This window comes from Armigeres subalbatus, chromosome 2, assembly GCF_024139115.2.
Source record: "Armigeres subalbatus isolate Guangzhou_Male chromosome 2, GZ_Asu_2, whole genome shotgun sequence".
Classification (NCBI taxonomy): Eukaryota; Metazoa; Arthropoda; class Insecta; order Diptera; family Culicidae; genus Armigeres; species Armigeres subalbatus.
The window spans coordinates 228,654,626-228,675,277 of NC_085140.1; the positions used below are offsets into that span (position 1 = coordinate 228,654,626).

Consider the following 20,652-nt stretch of genomic DNA (forward strand, 5'->3'; position numbering starts at 1 on the left):
CATGGACCGAGCTGACTGGAGAAGACTTTTATGTGCAGCACAGGCCACTCCGGCCTTAGTCTGGTAATAAATAAATCCAAAGACTTTCCGAATAATTTGCGGTGGAAATTATAGAGAATTTCGTTGAAATTTTGGTGAATCTCTCGAATTTTCGAATTTCGAATTTTTTTAAATGAAAATTATTAAAGCTTTCTCACAAAAATTGATTTTTTTTTTGCGGAAACTAAAAGAGTTTTAGATGGGAAATTCAAATAATTTTTCGTAGAAATTTACAACATTCCACAACAATTCCTAAGATTTTCCATTGATTATTCCAAAGAACTCGCATTAGAAACCGGAGACGAGCCAGCCTCGGGCTGAAAGTCTCCTTAATAAAGACACACACAAAAATTAGTACATGTGCATTGGTACTCCCGAAGAAATTGCCGTAGAATATACAAAGAGTTTCCCATGGACATTTCGAAGAATTTCGCTTATATATCCAAAGTCTTGCAAAAAAAATCTGGGTAAATCCTAAAAAACAATCAAACAAGTGAACTTTGCACATAGCTTCTGTATAAATTGTTTTCCAAAATAATAAAAAATAAAAAAAAGTCTACGTAGACTTTTGGTATACCCCCCCCCCCCTTCGTTCCTCTTCGTAGACTAACGTAGACTTTTTCGAAACCCCTCCCTCCCCCTCAAGAGTCTACGTGTTTTATAGACAAGCCCCAAAGGGAAAAAACGTAACTAACTTGATTTGGACCCTCCTGCTTACATTTTCTTGAATTCTGATATTTTCTTGAATTCTAATTTATGTGCGCAAAGTTAGGCATATACTATCATATACTGTATCAAAGCTCAATTTAATATTTATTTTATAGTTTTGTGCCAAATACAGCTCTCAAACAATAATATAATAATAAAACTACAGCATGGAAACTGTTTCTTGCGGTTAGTTACCTTTTACACGTTGTACAAGTTGGTTAAATTGTGCATTTCGTGGACTGCGCAAAGTATGGTACGTGCACGGTAAAGTATATAATTTCCTTTATCCTTGTCACAACCCTGCGACGCACCTTTGCGTTCAACATCACCCTTGTCTATGAGTTTAGCTCCGACCCTGGCTCGTTAACTGTCAACCACCCACCGGTCGACGGGTGACAGGCAGCTAATCGTAAGTAGCAAAAAAAGAGCACAGTTGAGTCAGCAGAAAGTTAAAGTGCATTAGCATAGGTGAGGTGTTAAAATTACTAAACATTTAATAAGTTTTTTCCTAAAGGTGAATTAATTATCCTACTTAAATTCAGCTTAGTACTCATAAGGGCAGTGTCACGGTTGATTATATTATTACTTATACTTAAACAACATGCAAAAAGAAGGTAAAATCGAACATTGAATTCATGCAAACTTAACCTAACAGCTCATGCCTTCCACAGTAATTATATACTCACTACGAAAATAGTACGGATCGTTGCGAACTAGTACGGGCAAATTATCACTAGAAAGAAACTAAACGTAAGTAGTTAGCATGCTTTTGTTATTAACGAATATCTATGATGTATCCATGCCCGAGAAAAACCTAAAAACAAACAATTATACACTATAGCATGTGAAAACGATAAAACTAATTCGACATATGTATTCTCTCCCCAAAGGGATTTTATAACTCCTTCTCTACTTCAGAATAAATACAAGAGTTACGAAACCGGAAACAATACTTTCTATTTGTCCGATTGCTAGCGCAATATTTTATAAAATCCGTTTAAGATCGGGGGCTTCAGTCAGTATGTCGAAAAGAGGTGACGGTCAGAAGCGGGGAACTTCCCCATCGAGTCAAAATCCGCCGCCGGGAGTGAGCTGTGAGATATGTCGGCAACCAGATAACAGCCGTATGGTAGCGTGTGATGAGTGCGGACAGTGGTATCATTTCGCGTGTGTCAGTGTGGATTCGAGTGTTCAGGATGTGGAGTGGTGCTGCAAGAAATGCCTGGAGGCGTCGAATAAACTTCCAACCGGAACAGCCACATCTGAAATTGCAAGCAAAGGAGTAAAACCAAAGTCAGCAAGCGGAGCACCAACGGATCCGAGTCTGGAAGAGTATCTACAGAAACAGCTAGCGGCGATGCAGAAGAAATTCGAGAGGATGATGAAGGAGAAGGAAGACCAGCATCTGAAGGAGCTCAGAGATCAACGGAAGAAATATGAACAGGATCTGAAGGATTCGGAGCGCCGAGTGCAGGAACAAATGGTAAACCAACTTCGGCAGACTGGAACAGCAAGAAAGGGATTGTTTGGCGATCAGCCCACGCAATTGTCAATTGGTGGAGGAGTGACAGCAAGTTCGTTGGACAATTTGCCTCTTCAAGGCGCCCTTGGTGGACCATCGGTAGCTGCATACGGAAACCCACAGCTGCAATTGACACTCGGAGCAGGACCGACAGCAAGTTCAACCGGTAATCCACTGCCACGAATCAGTGTGCACGACGAAAGTCAAGACGATGATGTTCTAGCACAGGAGCTGAAGTTGCTGGAAGGAAGGCAGGCATTAGAAAGGAAGCATTTTGAAGAACGGAATAGATTGCTACATCGTCATACGTCGATTGATGCAGGGGCTAATGGTAGAGGTACCGGATTGAATGCTCAAGCTACTGTCTTTCAGCCGAATTTTAGCAGTTTCGTCGGTGGCCCTACGCTAAGCCAAAGTCAAATCTCAGCACGCCAAGCTGTTACTAAAGAACTTCCATTGTTTTCTGGTAACCCGGAAGAATGGCCGCTTTTCCTCGCAAGCTACGAGAATTCTACCAGGATCTGTGGATATAGCGATGAGGAGAACATGTTGCGGCTTCAAAGAAGTCTGAAGGGGAAGGCTATGGAAGCGGTGCGCTGTCGTCTGTTGCATCCTGCGAACTTACCTGGAGTACTGGCAACCCTGAAAACCCTCTTTGGAAGGACGGAGATCATTGTTCATTCGATGGTCAACAAGATTCGGGAGATGCCGCCACCGAAGGCGGAGAAACTGCAGTCATTGATTGATTTCGGAGTTGCAGTTCAAAACATATGTGCTACCATTACTGCTTCAGGACTGCAAGAGTACATGTGCAATGTGACGCTTCTTCAGGAGCTGACCGAGAGATTGCCACCGTCAATAAGGTTGAACTGGGCATACCATCGACAGGGATTGCCGAGGGTTTCGCTTTCGGAGTTTGGAGATTGGTTGGGAAGATTGGTCGAAGCAGCGAGCATTGTCACGTTGCCATCTCTCAGTGCTCCGAAACAAGAGAAGCGCGGACGAAGGGAAGACAACTACATCAACGTTCACTCTGAAAGTAAGCCATATGTCACGTTTTCTACAAAGACAGTCCGTTACAGCTACAAAATGCTGTCCCGTTTGCAAGTGTGACTGTGGCGGCCCAGAGAAGTGTCAGAAGTTCCTCGACATGAACGTCGGTTCCCGTTGGTCAGTGGTTAAGGAGCAGAAGCTGTGTAGGAAGTGTTTACGGAAACATTTCGGCGCCTGTCAAGTGAAGACACCGTGCGGGAGGAATGGCTGCACATTCATGCATGATAGACTTCTACACGACGACAAGCGGTACAGTAAGCCCACGACGGCAACTGAGTCCGCGAAGCCGACGATCGAAATGACAACGACGCAGAGCTGCAATACGCATACGAAAACGGCTAGAAAGGTTCTATTCCGGTACGTGCCGGTGACTATCTACGGCAAGGGGAAGCAAGTGTCTACGTACGCGTTCCTCGACGATGGATCGTCGTCAACATTGATGGAGCATAGTTTGCTAAAGGAGCTAGGCCTTAAAGGAACGCCATATCCATTGTGTCTCGATTGGACGGGCGGTCACAAGCGACATGAAAATGAGTCGGTTATGCTAGCACTTAAGATTTCTGGCGTGTCCGACACGAACGACGTTTTCGAGCTTTCGGAAGTTCATACAGTCCGAGATCTCTCTCCCGAAGCAGTCGGTGTCAATATCTCAATTAGCGACTAAGTACAGTTACCTCGAAGGATTGCCATTAATATCCTATGACAGTATCTCCCCACGAATCCTCATAGGTATGGATAACTGTCGGCTTGGGCATGCGTCGAGAAGCATAGAAGGAAGCGAGAATGAACCGGTGGCCTCAAAAACTCGCCTGGGATGGATGGTATATGGTCCCTGTTCTATAGAGTCTGGAACAATAATCTCCAGCTACAGCGGCCATCACAGTTTCCACATCTGTGCCTGCGTCAATGAGGAAGACAAGGATCTGAATGCAGCCATGAAGGAGTATTTTTCGATCGAGTCGCTGGGTGTCTCTGCTGCATCTAAATCACTACCATCAAAAGATGAGGAGCGTGCTATGCAAATTTTGTCAACTGAAACTCGCTTGATAGGAAATCGATACGAGACCGGCTTATTGTGGCGATACGACCAAATTATGTTACCATGCAACAGAGGGATGGCTATGAATCGACTGGCATGTCTGCAGAAGCGTTTACGGAGAGATCCAGAATTGGCTGTAGCAATGCAAGCAAAGATATCCGAATACGAAGAGAAGGGGTACATTCGTCGGCTTTCGGCAGCGGAGAAAACAGAGAAGCACCCTAACGATTGGTACCTTCCGATTTTCCCAGTTACAAACCCTAACAAACCTGGAAAGTTTCGGATTGTCTTCGATGCAGCGGCGAAAGTCAACGGTGTTTCGCTAAATTCTTTTCTCCTTACGGGACCTGATCAGTTGGTATCGTTGCTCACCGTTCTGTACAAACTCCACGAGTTTCGTGTCGCTATTGTAGGGGACATCCGGGAAATGTTCTTCCAAGTCCAGAGGAAGAAACAGGACCAGTGAAGTCAGATGATTCTGTAGCATAATGGAGACCAGTAATTGAACCCAAAGTGTACGCGGTGACGTTTATGACATTCGGAGCGGTGTGCTCCCCGAGCTGTGCTCATTACGTGAATAATCTGAATGGCAAAAGATTTAAAAAGCAGTATCCAAGAGCTGTCGAATGCATCAAATACGAATATTACGTCGACTCCATGCTAGCGAGTGTTGAAACCGAACAAGAAGCAGTGAAGCTTGCTAAGGAAGTACGATTCATACATTCTCAGGGAGGCTTCGAAATTCGTAACTGGCTATCCAACTCCAGTGCCGTCGTCGAAAACTTGCACGAGAATAACACGAAGGAGAAGAACATGAGTTTTTCCGCAGAGATGGCCACAGAAAAGGTGCTTGGAATGTGGTGGGATACCACAACTGATACGTTCACATTCAAGTTGTCACCTAAGCACGATGTGGAGCTACTCTCTGGTGCCAGAATACCTACAAAACGTGAAGTTCTGAGGACGTTGATGGCAATATATGATCCGATGGGACTCATCGCCAATTTTCTCATCTACTTAAAGATCCTGCTGCAGGAAATTTGGCGCTCCGGGTGCGGTTGGGACGACGAGATCAGTGGCAAGCTAGTCGAGAAATGGACCACATGGATCGAAGCGCTGCCGAATGTTCGTCAAGTCAGCATCCCTCGTTGCTACCGAGTTATAACGTCCGCCGCGTCGACGAATAGGGTAGAATTGCACATATTCTGTGATGCTAGCGAGAATGGAATAGCTGCCGTATCATACTTCAGGTTCGAAGAAGAGGGTACAGTAGAATGTGCCCTTATTGGATCAAAAACACGTGTAGCTCCTTTGAAGTTTCTCTCGATCCCTCGCCTTGAACTTCAGGCGGCTGTAATTGGGGCTCGATTTGCTGATTGTATAACCAAGTCGCACCGTATTGAGATTTCTCGCCGTGTATTCTGGACCGACTCCCGTGACGTGATATGCTGGTTACGTTCAGATCACCGACGCTTCAGCCAATTCGTGGCTTTCAGGGTCAGCGAGCTTCTCGATACAACGCAGGTGAATGAGTGGAGATGGCTTCCAACTAAAGCAAATGTAGCGGACGAGGGGACGAAATGGCAAAGGATGCCGAACCTTCAGCCTAGCAGTCGTTGGTTCCATGGACCGGACTTTCTGCGGCAGCCTGAGAATGAATGGCCTGGTTATAGTGGAGATCAAGGTGCAACCGTAGAGGAGCTTCGTTCAAATATTCTTCACCATACAGTAACAAAACCACTGGTAAATTTCGAACGCTTTTCAAAATGGAAACGGTTACTTAGGTCGGTTGCGTATGTTCATCGCTTCGTATCGAATCTTCGTAAGCGCGCCAGGAAGACTTCCATCGAGCTCGGCCCACTAACGCAGGAAGAGCTGAAGCTAGCAGAGAACATTATTTACCGGTCAGTTCAACAGCAGGCCTATCCAGGTGAAATCCAGGTGCTGCGCAACGGTTCAACAGAACACTCATGGGAGCGCACATTACCGAGAAACAGCCCGCTGCACAAACTTAATCCGATCATCGATGAGCACGGTGTCTTGCGAATGCGAGGACGTATAAATGCCTGCGATTGGGTTGATGAAGCCACCAAAAACCCGATCTTGCTTCCGAGGAAAAACTACGTGACTCAGTTGGTGATCGCCGACTATCACGCAACTTACAGACATCAAAATCACCATACAGCGTTGAATCAGATCCGATTAAAGTATTACATATCCCGTCTCAGATCAGAGTTTGATCAAGTCCGTAGAAGATGCCAACGATGCAAGATTTTTAAAGCAAATCCACAGCCACCAGCAATGGGAAACCTTCCGTCTGCCCGGTTGGCAGCCTTCCAGCGACCATTCTCTTACACTGGAGTCGACTATTTTGGGCCGATGTTAGTGCTAGTTGGCAGACGAACTGAGAAAAGATGGGAGTCCTGCTTACCTGCATGACGACCAGAGGTGTACATCGAAATCGCACATTCGTTGTCGACCGATTCGTGTATCTTAGCTCTACGTAACTTCATAGCAAGAAGAGGACCGCCGCTGGAATTCATAAGCGACCGAGGTACGAACTTCATAGGAGCTTCCGGGAGCTGCGCGAAGCCCTCAAGCATGTCGACGAGGAGAAACTTAAGATAGAGTTCGTCAGTCCTGTCACCAAGTGGACCTTCAATCCACCAGCCGCCCCGCACTTTGGCGGCTGTTGGGAGCGTTTGATCCAGTCTGTCAAGCGCACCATGAAAGATTTCGACCTTCCGCGTTTGCCATCGGATGAGATTCTTCGCTCCATACTGATGGAGATAGAGATGATTCTGAATTCAAGACCGCTTACTGACATACCATTAGATACCGACACTGAACCCCCTCTAACACCAAATCACTTCCTGTTAGGGTCTGCTGATGGGAATAAGCCCCGATCATTTTCGATGACAAACCTTCTGTACTAAAGCAATCGTGGAAGATGGCCCAGCTGTACGCCGATAACTTCTGGAAGAAATGGGTGGTCGAATATTTGCCCACATTGACGCGTAGGACAAAATGGTTCCAGCCCATCAAACCCATCCAAAAGGGTGATCTAGCGTTGATTGTAGATGCGAAACTTCCGAGGAATTGTTGGCCACGAGGACGAGTGATCGAAGCGATCCAAGCCGAAGACGGACAGGTCCGTCGTGTAACCGTGCAAACAGGAACTGGACTGATGGAAAGGCCAGCGGTCAAGGTTGCTGTATTAGACGTCGGTGCAACAGGAGGTAAGCCAGCTGAACAACAGTGACGTACCGAGGGGGAGTGTCACAACCCTGCGAGATGCGACGCACCTTTGCGTTCAACATCACCCTTGTCTATGAGTTTAGCTCCGACCCTGGCTCGTTAACTGTCAACCACCCACCGGTCGACGGGTGACAGGCAGCTAATCGTAAGTAGCAAAAAAAGAGCACAGTTGAGTCAGCAGAAAGTTAAAGTGCATTAGCATAGGTGAGGTGTTAAAATTACTAAACATTTAATAAGTTTTTTCCTAAAGGTGAATTAATTATCCTACTTAAATTCAGCTTAGTACTCATAAGGGCAGTGTCACGGTTGATTATATTATTACTTATACTTAAACAACATGCAAAAAGAAGGTAAAATCGAACATTGAATTCATGCAAACTTAACCTAACAGCTCATGCCTTCCACAGTAATTATATACTCACTACGAAAATAGTACGGATCGTTGCGAACTAGTACGGGCAAATTATCACTAGAAAGAAACTAAACGTAAGTAGTTAGCATGCTTTTGTTATTAACGAATATCTATGATGTATCCATGCCCGAGAAAAACCTAAAAACAAACAATTATACACTATAGCATGTGAAAACGATAAAACTAATTCGACATATGTATTCTCTCCCCAAAGGGATTTTATAACTCCTTCTCTACTTCAGAATAAATACAAGAGTTACGAAACCGGAAACAATACTTTCTATTTGTCCGATTGCTAGCGCAATAATCCTCTTGTCCCACTTTACTTCACTCCCAACCAGGGTCCATGTCGGGCAGCAACGAGGATAAAGACAGCCAAGCGTAATGTTATAAGCGTCTTATAACAATACGTCATTTGGAAATGATTTCGGATAAGTGGAATTTTATCGTTGTTATAAAATGTAAAGCTTTTATTTTTGTTCTTCGCGATTTTTTAGAGAGCCTATGTTACAACAGAAGTCTATCAATATTTTTCAAGTAACCCCATCACATTCGATTTACACTATTCGAATGACATCAAATTTACGGGAGGTTTACTTGGAATATCAGTGGTAAATTGAGAAATCACCTTATTCAGAGCATGCAACCATAGTAAAGCGATATCCGCAGAGCCAGTACGGAACTTGTAGATGTGCCCATGTTGATGATTCACCAGTTGGAAGGTATCGCTTTGCACATCATCCTTTGTTTCTACATTCCATCCTTCCAATGTGCAAATTTTTGATGGTTCACGTTTATAATCAGTACGCTCAGTTCTGAAATTATTATTCAATATTAATAAAAGAAAAAAAACTAAAGTAAATAAAATACCCTTTGAATGATTTAGGTGCAAAGTACACTAAAGAATTGGCCCATATTTGAACCCAGTACCGTTGCCAGGCAGAAACAGTAGGCCTACGTCGATGCTTCATCAATGTTTTCCTCCTCAAGCAGCCTTGAAATCCTAAAATATCGGCCGGAATATCCGCATCGGTTTCGAATCCAATGACACCATCGGAACTGCCAGTCGACGTAGTGTCTATTGGAGCTTTGTTCTCAAGTACCGAGTCATCCAAAAGGTGACGCGATTTAACAAATGATTCTGTTCGGTGCATAGTGCTCGTTGAACATTGAGTAGTAGTGCATGATATTTTGTTGAAAATACTGAAATGTAAAGAAGTGTTTGGTATACGAAGTAACAATTATATTGTTGCTATAACCATATTTTGCTAAGTTCATACCAAGCAGAGAAAGTGCAAATTAAGAATCAAATAAATATATAACGGGCGCAACATATATTCAGTTTAATGAAAGTTATATATTTAGTTATAGATATAAATAGAACGCAATAAATGTGTAAAATAATAAAATCAAAAATATAGAAAGGCTGTCATATTTCAAACGAAGTTAAGCATAGAGTTCTAATTTATTTTGGAATTTTCTTATCAAAAATTTATTTTGATATTAAGTATGTAAACTTTACTCATTATTATCGATTTAATGCAGGTGTACATTTTGTAACTATTATCAACCATTGAAGAATGTGGGAAGACTTGATTCCTTGGGAGACCGAGAACCAAAGTAGTTTTGATATATAATAGATTTTTTCTGAATACCGTTATTTATAAAGTATCGGTCGATACCCATAATCATTCCAATAAATGCTCATAATTTAAAGCATTGATAATAATTATAATTACCTTAAACTATTAGACTTGTATAATTTTTCAGAGTTCAAGCCTGCCAAAAAAATCACTAGTACTTTTTAAATGTGCATACAAATGGGAAATATTGTAACTAGGTAGATCTATGCGCTTTTTTATTTATAGAAATAGTATTCTTTTTATTATCGGATATCGATTTGTAACGAATTGCATATGCACCACTGATTAAGGTGTATGTCTGACCAGATATAGCAACCTCAGCGAACTCTATCGGCTTGCCGCGAGACTATTGAAATTTTCGTGAATTTAAATTCCGTGAGTGTCTCCACTCAAAACCTCATTTATTTAAATTCTTGCTGCACCGCAACCTGATAAACTACCAATAATTCACAACTCCGTACCGTGACCTGCCCTAATTCCGCGCATTGCCTAATACCGTGGATTTTATCCAAATTGATGAATATAGAGGTACTGTCTGTCATACACATCACATTATTTGGTGAAATACACAAATATATATCAGAAAATGTTAGCAAATTATTATTGTGGGTATTTGTGACGTAAATTAGGCGCTAAAAAATAAATGTGAAAATGTATGACTCGACCAGCCAAAATTTTCAATCGCTTAGCAAAACGCTTAAAATTATGGTTATATTTCCAAGTCTTGTAACTTGATTTTTAAATGATATTTACTTCCAATATCTCATTGAGCCCAGTTTTACAGCTATAAAAAATGAGCTGGGTACTGAAATGGTATTTAAATTTTTTGTTTTTGCATTTTTATTGATCAAAACAATTGTCGCGGTATTAGGCCATCTTCTTCGCCAGTAGTGCCTAATACCGTGACTAGGCTATACCGTGAAGTTGATACTCAGAAAAATAAAACATAACCATCACATTGAATACATAGACCATTAAACAATATCGTATAGGTATTGGAAGTGTTCATATTAAATATCTACGACATTTTTGCGTAGGATTACTAGGGAAGCATCATTCAGATGAATTACATATTGCAATATGTATTATTCCAATACTTCCCCAAAGAGAAACTTCTGTTGGAAGACTTGAAGATGGTATACATCAAAAGATATTTTAGTTACTTACTAGATAAAGATTGGCGCGTCGGTTCCCTTTGTTCTACTGTCCGGAACATGTTGGGTACCAAGCTGTCAAATCGTATGGATTTTCCTTCTTTGACATTTAGCTTCCCTATCCTCGCCAGCAAAAGATGTTCCGGACAGCGACGACAGCGACAATCTTTATCTAGTAACTAAAATATCTTTTTATACATCTAATGAACATACAAATCGTCTTTATTGTGTCGTTCAGCACATACGAATACAATATCATTTATGCGATATTTACCACAGACTATAGTAAATATTTTTCCTGTGCAGTTTCCTTTAGAAATAAAGGTAGAGTATTTTTCATCTGAATACAAATCCTCCCATTATCTTCAAATCTACTCAGACACTCGATTGGATATCATCTATCTATAACCTAAATAAATGTGAAGTAAATTATTTGAAAAATTTATAAACGCTTTTAAACCGCCAGAAATTGCTAACTTCCCAAGGAAATGATTCTTTCCCCAGTAGGTATCTGTGTAAAATAGTAAATTTTTATGACGTTTTTTAGTATGTATGACCTAATAATTTAATTGAAATTTGTATATTATTCAATTATTTACATATTTTATTGTAAATGTTCTCTTAAGCTCATCATTTGACCTTGTTTGATAGGGCACGGTATTAGGCAATTTTCTGCGCGGTATTTGGAATCTTCTTCGGAATGTACGCGGTATTAGGCATATTCATAAGTAAAATGTCGAATACTATTTTCTTCATTTTTTTATGAGTTGAAGTACAAAACATATTTTTCCTTTCAAATGTATTTAATATTGATTAAAGCGACATAGTTTTCAAGAGTGATTGTTACAAATTGAATTTTATATAGCGAATTTATTGTGGACACGTTCTTAACCCATGTCACGGTAGTACGTTAATTGAATGCACAAATATCATGTCGAATGCGTTCAAAAGAACACACGATCGGTTAAACACAAAAGATTATTATGTTCGCATCAAAATAGATAGCCAGTCACAGCGCTTACCGTCCGCACTTATCGAACAAGTTCGGTACGGTACGTTTACCAGGTCAAACGTTATTCTAAAGACTAGTACAGTGATTAGTAAAGCAAAAGCAACTAGTATATTGAATACCAATTGTTAATCAGGCAGTGTGTGGAAATGGCTATAATTTTGCAAGAAAATGTTCAATATCTCTTAGACTTCTCTTTCACTTAGATTTGTATTTTGAGAACCGAATAGGAAGTGAAAAATTGATTGAGACTGTCCATGAACAGAAGTTCGAACCAGAGACGGTAAGCTCAATCGTAACCGCCCGAATAAAAAATACAGTAGAATAACAGTACAATTTATTGTAACACTACTATTAATAACATTAAATTGGCGATAGATTATATTGTAAATGAAACCATAGAAATACATTTGAATGCATTGTTATGAACCATTTATTCAAATGTAAATGAAGTTTTCGCAATAGAATGTACGGGTTGTTAAGTATCGTAACTATACAAAATCTGAGATTTTTCCATACATTTTTTTCGTCACACAATAGAGTGTATGGTTAATATATTGTTGAAATATCCGAACAAATCTGTTCAAAATACAATGGATTGTATTGTATTTGTATAGTAAAACAATACGATTTTTGATTTCTCAGTTGTGACAGCTTTACTGCTCAACAATGCAATTTAAAGGGAAAAATGCATGTTTGTCGCTATGAGCCAAATATTGTTAAATAGTTTATATGCAATGTAATGAAACATTTCAAAAGTTATCAATGTATGAATCTTATGTACGAAAACGTTTCAAAAACAATTGCAAGTATTATTACATTAGAGAAATATGTTGATGTATTGTATCCTCAGTGTTGATACAATCTGTGCAACCCTCAATAAACAATGTATCCTATTGTATACCGTACATGGTATGGTAATTCAATTGTTTACACTATTGAACCAATAGTACATTTTTATCCGGGCGGGCAGTATATTAAAATGTGGGCTAATTTGTCGGAAACCCATTGATTAGAATACTCGCTGATTTCTTCTTTTTCCTAACGAATTGCAACTTGCTGACGAATGCAACCTTTTTTTCCTGACGAATGCAACTTGCTGCTAGTAAATCAGATGAGCATAAGTGTAAAAAGAAACTTGTGATCCCATAGTTTGATTTGACCAATTTTCAATGGGATTCCCCGTCGCAACAATATCCTGTTCAATACAATCTGTGATTTTTTGCTGCTTAATTATTCATAAAAATTAAAGCATTTTCTTCTTCTTCTTCTATTTACGAGCAAAAATGTTATGGCAAAACTGGAATACTTTTAAAATCAAAACTCAATATTTTTGAAGAAGTGGTTTTTCGTACAATTTACAAATTTTGACCATCTTCTATTCTATATCTATAATAGAGAACAAAGTTGGCATTTGTACGACCGCGCATCACTCAAGAATAGTCAGCCCAATTTTTGCTTATTTATATTCGTATTTATATTCGTTCCATTTACGAAGAAAATGCTATGATGAAGCTGGAATACTTTGCAAATCAAAACTCAATCTTTTAGATGAAATGGTTTTTCATACAATTTGCATGGAATTTTCAAGTTTTGACCATCTATATAGATGAAACAAAGTTGGCATTTGTACGACCGCGCATCTCTCTGCGTTACGTAAGTAATGGATCTTCCCAAAGGCAGTATCACTACACCCAGTCCTTTTTTTACACGGTTGGTTTTTAGTCGACTATTACCTTTAGCCTCAATGAAATTATGAGTTAACCCCACGAAAAAATTTACAAAAAATTAAAGAAAATTCAGGTGGTATATAAAAAGCTGCGAAAGTTCAGATTAACCGAGAAATTAAAGAATACCAACCGTATATAAAAATATTGGGTGTACTCGGTGATTTGAGTTGTTTTTTTTAAGAAGGTTCGAGGAACGACACGGCCGTTCTGCTACGGACGGGGCCCATGTACATGAAATGAAGAGAAGAGAAAGTCGTACAGATACCTTATTCTTATTGGAATGTCATGTTCCCAGTGGGACTCTTTACTTTTAGAAGGATTTGAAGGAATATATGGAATGCTTTATGTTGCATGTAACATGTTTTATGTTGTGCATAACATGTTCTATGTTACACGTTACATTTTTTGTGTTTCATTATTTTATGTTTCATATAACATTTTTTATGTTACAAGTTACATGTTTTATACTGCGTTCGTAACAGCACTAATGGACCAAATATTTTCTATTTCCAAACTTCACCGTGTTCAGGTTCTCTGTAGGTTGTTATTGGACCCTAATCGCACATGTTTGTTATTTTCGCCTAATAGAGAAGTTAGTTTCAAGCGATTTCTCTAAAAACAATGTTTACTTTTATCAATCGTGCGATTTTATACAGTGAACTGTCCCTTATTCGATATTGAAGGTTATCGAGTTAAGGAGGTATCAAGATAGTGAACATATCGAGTAAGAGAAATATCGACTTACGGTGAGAACGCAGAATGCTAGATTGAAGGGATTGAATTCCATCCAGTAAATGAAAATATCGACATTGAGTTATGAATGGTTTTTGCCATTTGTTCCCATTCTCAAACATGTTCAATAGAGCAAAATACAAATTTTCGGCAACTTAAGCCTTTCGCCAAAATTGTATTATAAAAATAATGAATATTTACCCTAAAACACCAGAGAACAGACATGGAGGCTCATACAAAAATTGGTTGAAAACCAAATTGGTGTAAAGCTCTTCAGCGCCGTCAACGCAGATTGCCCGACATACAAACTCAATCTCAACAGGCAATGATGTTGGCTTACACTACGTAAACAAGGTGATGCTGACACCACAGAAAAACAGACAAAGATTTTTGCAAATGCACATTTATTGGGTTATAAAAAACGGTTAAAATTATACGTTTTCAACAATCACAAAGATTATTGCAGGTGCACATTTATTTCGGTTATTTATTCCTCAAATATTCCAGAGCACAGCGACATTCTTCTTCTACGGTGTGACACCTGGCTTATGTTTAATATTACGCCGTCCTTCTGTTTTAAGCCTCAGTCGAGTGTGAGAAAGAACAGTAATAGATTCATTTTTAAACTCACGATGGACGCCAATACCGTGCGCAATGAGGTACCGGCTGTTTATTTCGATGAAAATCCCTTCCAGTTGGCAGCAGTAGTAAAAAGTCTTGACAATAATCATGTGCTCGGTGGCGATACAGGCGTTTCTATCTGTTGTATTAAACCTGCTACTTCAAAGTTTGAAATTTTTATTATGAGCTAGGAAGAATGGTAGCAGAAAATTTTAAAAAAAATGTATGGGGAACACACATTTTTTGAAAATGGTAGCGTTTTAGATAAAAGTAATGATAAGGAATGAAGTCTGAGGTAAAAACACTATCTCCTGCACTTAGCTGGAACTGATTTGTGGTTTAATAGTGACGAAATTTTCATTTTACGACCACTGAATCAACGCCAGTGTTGTAAAATGTCATTTGCATTCATTTGTATAATTTTCCCAGAACTTTTTCCAGAAGGTAGCTATCAATTCATTATGTATGACGAACTTATAGCGCCTAAATGTGCCTACAACTTTGTCTAACAAGACATTGCTGTAAATATGTAACCTGGGGCGTGGGAGGCAAAATGTCATTCAAATGACATTATGTCAAATGACACGTGACATTTTGGAGAGTTTTCACTCTCCAGCCTCAGATGTTATATTTAGAACAATGTACCCTTGGATAAAAATATAGTTCTATCCAAGCTTTATGAGTACATCTAAAATTATGGAATAAATTTGACTTCCAAAGAAAGTTAAGAACAAATTAGTCAAATGACATGCAGATGACATTTTACAAGCCTGCAACGCCATCTCTTGCATACAAAGTTTCGACTGGCACTGCAGCAGTGTTAGAGCATGACATTCTGGATCTATATGGCTTTAAAATAGCCATTCTGAACTTAGTGCATGGAATCGTTCACGCGTATTTGCGATAACGCAGTGCCATCCTGCATGGCTGCATATATTTTAAACGCCGTGATATAGAGTGCTACTATCGTTTATATGTGGATGCAACGCATGGATGAAACAATAGTTGAACTAAAGTATTAAAAAAAATCAATCAGCTACACTTAAACATGGAAATACAGGTTGCAAAAATATGCTACAAAAATAAGGTTTGGTCAAATAACAGTGTCAAACTAAAATGACTCACCAACACTTGCAGCGAACAGATGACAACCCACTGGGTATGAGTGTTGTACAATGACAGTGTTTATGGAAATTTCGTGGCAAGCTTGTGCTACGAAATCTAGTATGCAACATGAAAGGGAAATGTAGATGCCAATCGTAAAAAAACGAGAAAAATTAACAAAATGTGTAACACAACGTAGTATAGACAAATTATGCAAAATTGATGTTAGGTATGCCGATCACTAATTTCTATTGGCCTATTAAAATCACAATTTTGAATTCGATGGTTGGTATTCCTTAAATTGAGTAGATTTTTCTTAAAATCGCAACACAAGATAGTGCGCCTAAGCTCGTATAAATACGTGTATACGCAAGCAAACGCAAAATTGTTATTTTTATTATTTAACGCACGTTGCGACATTCGTACGGCTGCGAATGCGTAAAGCTGAAATAAAAGGATGACAGTTGTGTGTTGCTTCCGTATTAAGTGGCGTGTCCTTGTAAACGCGAGTAGATTTAAATCTGAATCAGGAGGCTTGTCCCTAATACACTAATACACCTAATAATTTTTTACTCTAGATTAGTATAAATTTTAATAATATGAAAAATGTTTTGTTTGTATGTTATTACAGGTTTGGTATATTTCTGAATGTACTACAATTTAATTGATCTTTCATGTGCTGTTGTTTTCGGCGAAATTTCGCTTAACTTCATCAACATTGAACCTAAACTAAAAGTTCAGCTTTTCCAACTATTTTGGATTGCCTACATTTCGGGTATTAAGCCACCCGGATGGAAATTAATTACTATGTCTGAAACTCGATTACGCATATGCATAACATGTGATAGATTTAGTTCGAAAAAGGTATTTGCTTATATGCAGTGTTGGTAGATTCATACTCAAATCTCAATCATCGAGGCTTCTTGTACGAGTCTACTCGCTTGCGATTCTTTAGGGATGTCATCTCGCTTGAGTTTCTCGGGCAGAATCGCATAGCTTCGCTCACCAGCCGAAAATGATTACGTTTTAAAAAGGGTCGGAACGCATTGTCAAATATAGTCTATTACCAATATAGTCCACTCTGGCTGTTTTTAAGAGACAACTCAGTAGCGCCGCGGTGTCACAAAAGGCAAGCATTGTAGTGAAGAGACATTCCAAGGGGTGCTTAAACGTATGATTCAATATGCAGTATAACATGTCGAAATAATATGCTAGAAATCATCCCATGATCCCATTTTGATATCTGAGTTTAAAAATTGAAATGTTGAAAAATGTAACTCAAATTTTCAAAAAATGTTAAATTAGTGTAATTTTTGCATTTATAGCACCCCTTGGCTATCGTTTTAGTTACCTTTTGTGACGCAAGATGGTGTGAATGTGTTGTCCCTTGCCTAATATATGGGATTCATGAAGTAAACTATATTGTTAATATACTATATTTTATTTTGTTCACATATGGATTCCTTAGCCATTGCTCAAGGCGAAAAAAGCTAATCAACATCAACAATCAACATTTGAAAAGAAAGATAAAAATAAAATTTCCAAATAACCGACGATGAACAACACTCTCAAAGGATCAAATTCCAAATTATCAATTGATAAAACTCGCTAGAGAATAAGAATCGTTCGATAATTGTATCTCGATTCAAAGCATTGGTAAATGCTACTTTTAAACTTATTTGCCTACATAACACCAAAACGCAATGCTAAAAATCTGATTGAATTTCATTGTTGACATTAAATTGGTATGAGATAGGTTTAAATGATAATTTTGTGTTTATTATCAAATGCTTTCAAAATTTGAAAAGTTATCGCCAATGACAACTCGCCTACTGTACACACCTCAGAAGTTATGGAATGATAATTAATGGCCGGCTTTGGGCGTGCTTACAACGGCACACTAGGAGTTAACTTTCTGAAATCAGTATTGCGAAAGGCATCTAAGTTTAGATGAAAATTAAGCATCTTCGTCGAAAACATATTTGGTAGGCGTTGTAGCGGACAGCTGGGAACAGCATTCATAGTAATGGGCGATATGCAAAGGCGCGTGATCGGGTGGTGGCCGATCAATGAGAGAATGTGCAGGTTGAGGATCAAAGGCCGGTTATTCAACTTCAGCATAATCAACGTCCATAGCCCACACTCCGGAAGCACGAATGATGATAAGGAGGCATTCTACGCGCAGCTAGAACGTGAGTACGACAGCTGCCCAAGCCACGACGACGGAGGAGTTTAGACCGACTATTGGAAAGTTCAGCGCTCACCGACTGACGAACGAAAACGGCCTACGACTAATTGATTTCGCCACTCCAAGAATATGGCCATTCGCAGCACCTACTTCCAACACAGCCTCCCGTATCGGTACACCTGGAGATCACCACTGCAGACAGAATCACAAATCGACCACGTTCTGATTGATGGACGGCACTTCTCCGACATTATCGACGTCAGGACATATCGTGCCACTAACATCGACTCTGACCACTATCTGGTGATGGTTAAACTGCGCCCAAAACTATCCGTCATCAACAATGTTCAGTACTGACGACCGCCGCGGTACAACCTAGAGCGACGGAAGCAACCTGATGTCGCCACTGCATACGCGCAGCATCTCAAGGCAGCAAGGGTGAGCTCGATGGGGCCCTCTTGAGGACTGCTGGAATACAGTTAAAGCAGTTATTAACGACGCAGCGGAGAACAACGTCGGGTATGTGGGACGATGTCGACGGAACGATTGGTTCGACGAAGAGTGCAGACAGATTCTGGAGGAGAAGGACGCAGCGCGGGCGATAGCAACAGGATACCCGGCAGAACGTGGAACGTCATAGACGAAAGCGGAGACAGCAGACTCGACTTTTTCAGGAGAAGAAACGCTGCCTGGAAGAAGCGGAGTGCGAGGAGATGGAACTGCTGTGCCGTTCTCAAGAAACACGCAAGTTTTATCAGAAGCTCAACGCATCCCGCAAAGGCTTCGTTCCGCGAGCGGAAATGTGCAGGGATATGAATGGGAGCATCTTGACCCGAGCAGGAGAAATTTGCTAAATACACAGGATTTTGTTTTTACACGATTTTTTTTCGCTCGTATTTTTGATCGTGTGACTTCAATTTGCCACCAATCTCTTCGCAACATGTTTCAAAAAATCCAGAATAAATCAAAGAAAAATCACATGACAATCAATATACGTTAAACATTTAGGATGAGTGGAAAATTGAGAAAATGTAAATCGTGTAAAAATAAAATCCAGTGTAATACTTAATTCTGTTATTGATAACTTACTCTGTTATGAACTAGCCCAAAGGAATAATACCAAAAATTAATATGCACAATACTTGAGCCATAACATACTCTGTTATTAAATTCTATTTCAATACCAAATGCATAACCAATTATTATTCGTTTGGTATTGAAATACCTAAGCATGTTATGCATCAAGTATTCTGCATATAAGTTTTTGGTATTATTTTTGATATTATACCTCTTATGCAAGGCTACTTCATACCAATTTCTGTTATTGAGGTCGTCGCTCCTGCTCGGGGACGGACGAACGTGTGGTGATTGAAAGGTGGAAGCAGCACTACGAGGAACATTTGAATGGCGCTGAGAGTACAGGCAGTGAAAGTCAAGGCAGCGGAGGAGATGACTACGTCAGCTCAGCGGACGATGGAAGCCAACCAGCCCCCATCTTGAGGGAAGTTAAGGATGCCATCCAACAGCTAAAGACTAATAAAGCAGCTGGCAAGGATGGTATCGGAGCTGAGCTCATCAAGATGGGCCCGGACAAGTTAGCCACTTGCTTGCACAAACTGATAGTCAGAATCTGAGAAACTGAACAGCTACCGGAGGAGTGGAAGGAAGGGGTTATATGCCCCATCTACAAGAAAGGCGACAAACTGGAGAAATTTCGTGCGATCACCATCCTTTATGCCGCCTACAAAGTGAAATCCCAGATCATCTTCCGACGTCTGTCACCATTAGTGAATGAGTTCGTGGGAAGTTATCAAGCCGGCTACGTTGACAGCCGCTCGACAACGGACCAGATCTTTACTGTACGGCAAATCCTTCAAAAATGCCGTGAATACCAGATCCCAACGCGCCATCTGTTCATTGATTTCAAGGCGGCATACGACAGTATAGACCGCGTAGAGCTATGGAAAATTATGGACGAGAACAGCTTTCCTGGGAAGCTTACCAGACTGATCAAAGCAACGGTGGATGGTGTGCAAAACTGTGTGAAGATTTCGGGCGAACACTCCAGTTCGTTCGAATCGCGCCGGGGACTTAGACAAGGCGATGGACTTTCGTGCCTATTGTTCAACATTGCGCTAGAAGTTGTAATGCAGAGAGCCGGGTGTAACAGCCGGGGTACGATTTTCGACAGATCCAGCCAATTTATTTGTTTCGCGGATGACATGGACATTGTCGGCCGAGCGTTTGCAAAGGTGGCAGAACTGTACACCCGCCTGAAACGTGAAGCAACAAAAGTTGGACTGGTGGTGAATGCGTCAAAGACGAAGTGCATGTTTGTGGGCGCAACCGAGCGCGACAGGGCCCGCCTGGGAAGCAGTGTTACGATAGACTGGGATACCTTCGAGGTGGTCGAGGAATTCGTCTACCTTGGATCCTTGCT

General features: G+C 40.3%; 2 protein-coding genes and 1 long non-coding RNA gene across 4 annotated transcripts in view; 2 read left to right on the plus strand and 1 right to left on the minus strand.

Annotated features, from left to right (window-relative positions):
* The first annotated feature begins 4,892 nt into the window (after positions 1-4,892).
* Positions 4,893-7,297, plus strand: LOC134209602 (uncharacterized). The gene is made up of 2 exons (XM_062685599.1): positions 4,893-6,742; positions 6,877-7,297. Exons 1-2 carry the CDS (start codon positions 4,893-4,895, stop codon positions 7,295-7,297), a joined length of 2,271 nt encoding a protein of 756 aa, XP_062541583.1.
* A 46-nt stretch (positions 7,298-7,343) lies between these two features.
* LOC134215988 (uncharacterized) lies at positions 7,344-8,333 on the plus strand. Its single transcript, XR_009980414.1, has 3 exons — positions 7,344-7,823; positions 7,898-7,969; positions 8,027-8,333. It is a non-coding gene; the product is annotated as an uncharacterized LOC134215988 (long non-coding RNA).
* Positions 8,334-8,472: 139 nt separating this feature from the next.
* LOC134211834 (ras-specific guanine nucleotide-releasing factor RalGPS1) overlaps positions 8,473-20,652 on the minus strand; it is a 28,033-nt gene continuing 15,853 nt past the window's right edge. For both annotated transcript variants that reach the window (XM_062689125.1, XM_062689124.1), the window contains exons 8-9: positions 8,902-9,234; positions 8,473-8,846 (exon numbers count right to left, since the gene is read on the minus strand). In XM_062689125.1, the coding sequence (XP_062545109.1) occupies positions 8,594-8,846; positions 8,902-9,234 (586 nt within the window). In that variant the 3' untranslated portion in view covers positions 8,473-8,593. The remainder of the gene's footprint in view (positions 8,847-8,901; positions 9,235-20,652) is intronic.

Bases quoted from the DNA above. Each gene is read 5' to 3' on its own strand.
- LOC134209602 (XM_062685599.1), top strand. From the start codon at position 4,893: ATGACATTCGGAGCGGTGTGCTCCCCGAGCTGTGCTCATTACGTGAAT. The intron at 6,743-6,876 runs GTTAGTGCTAGT...GTAACTTCATAG, and splicing joins GTCGACTATTTTGGGCCGAT to CAAGAAGAGGACCGCCGCTG.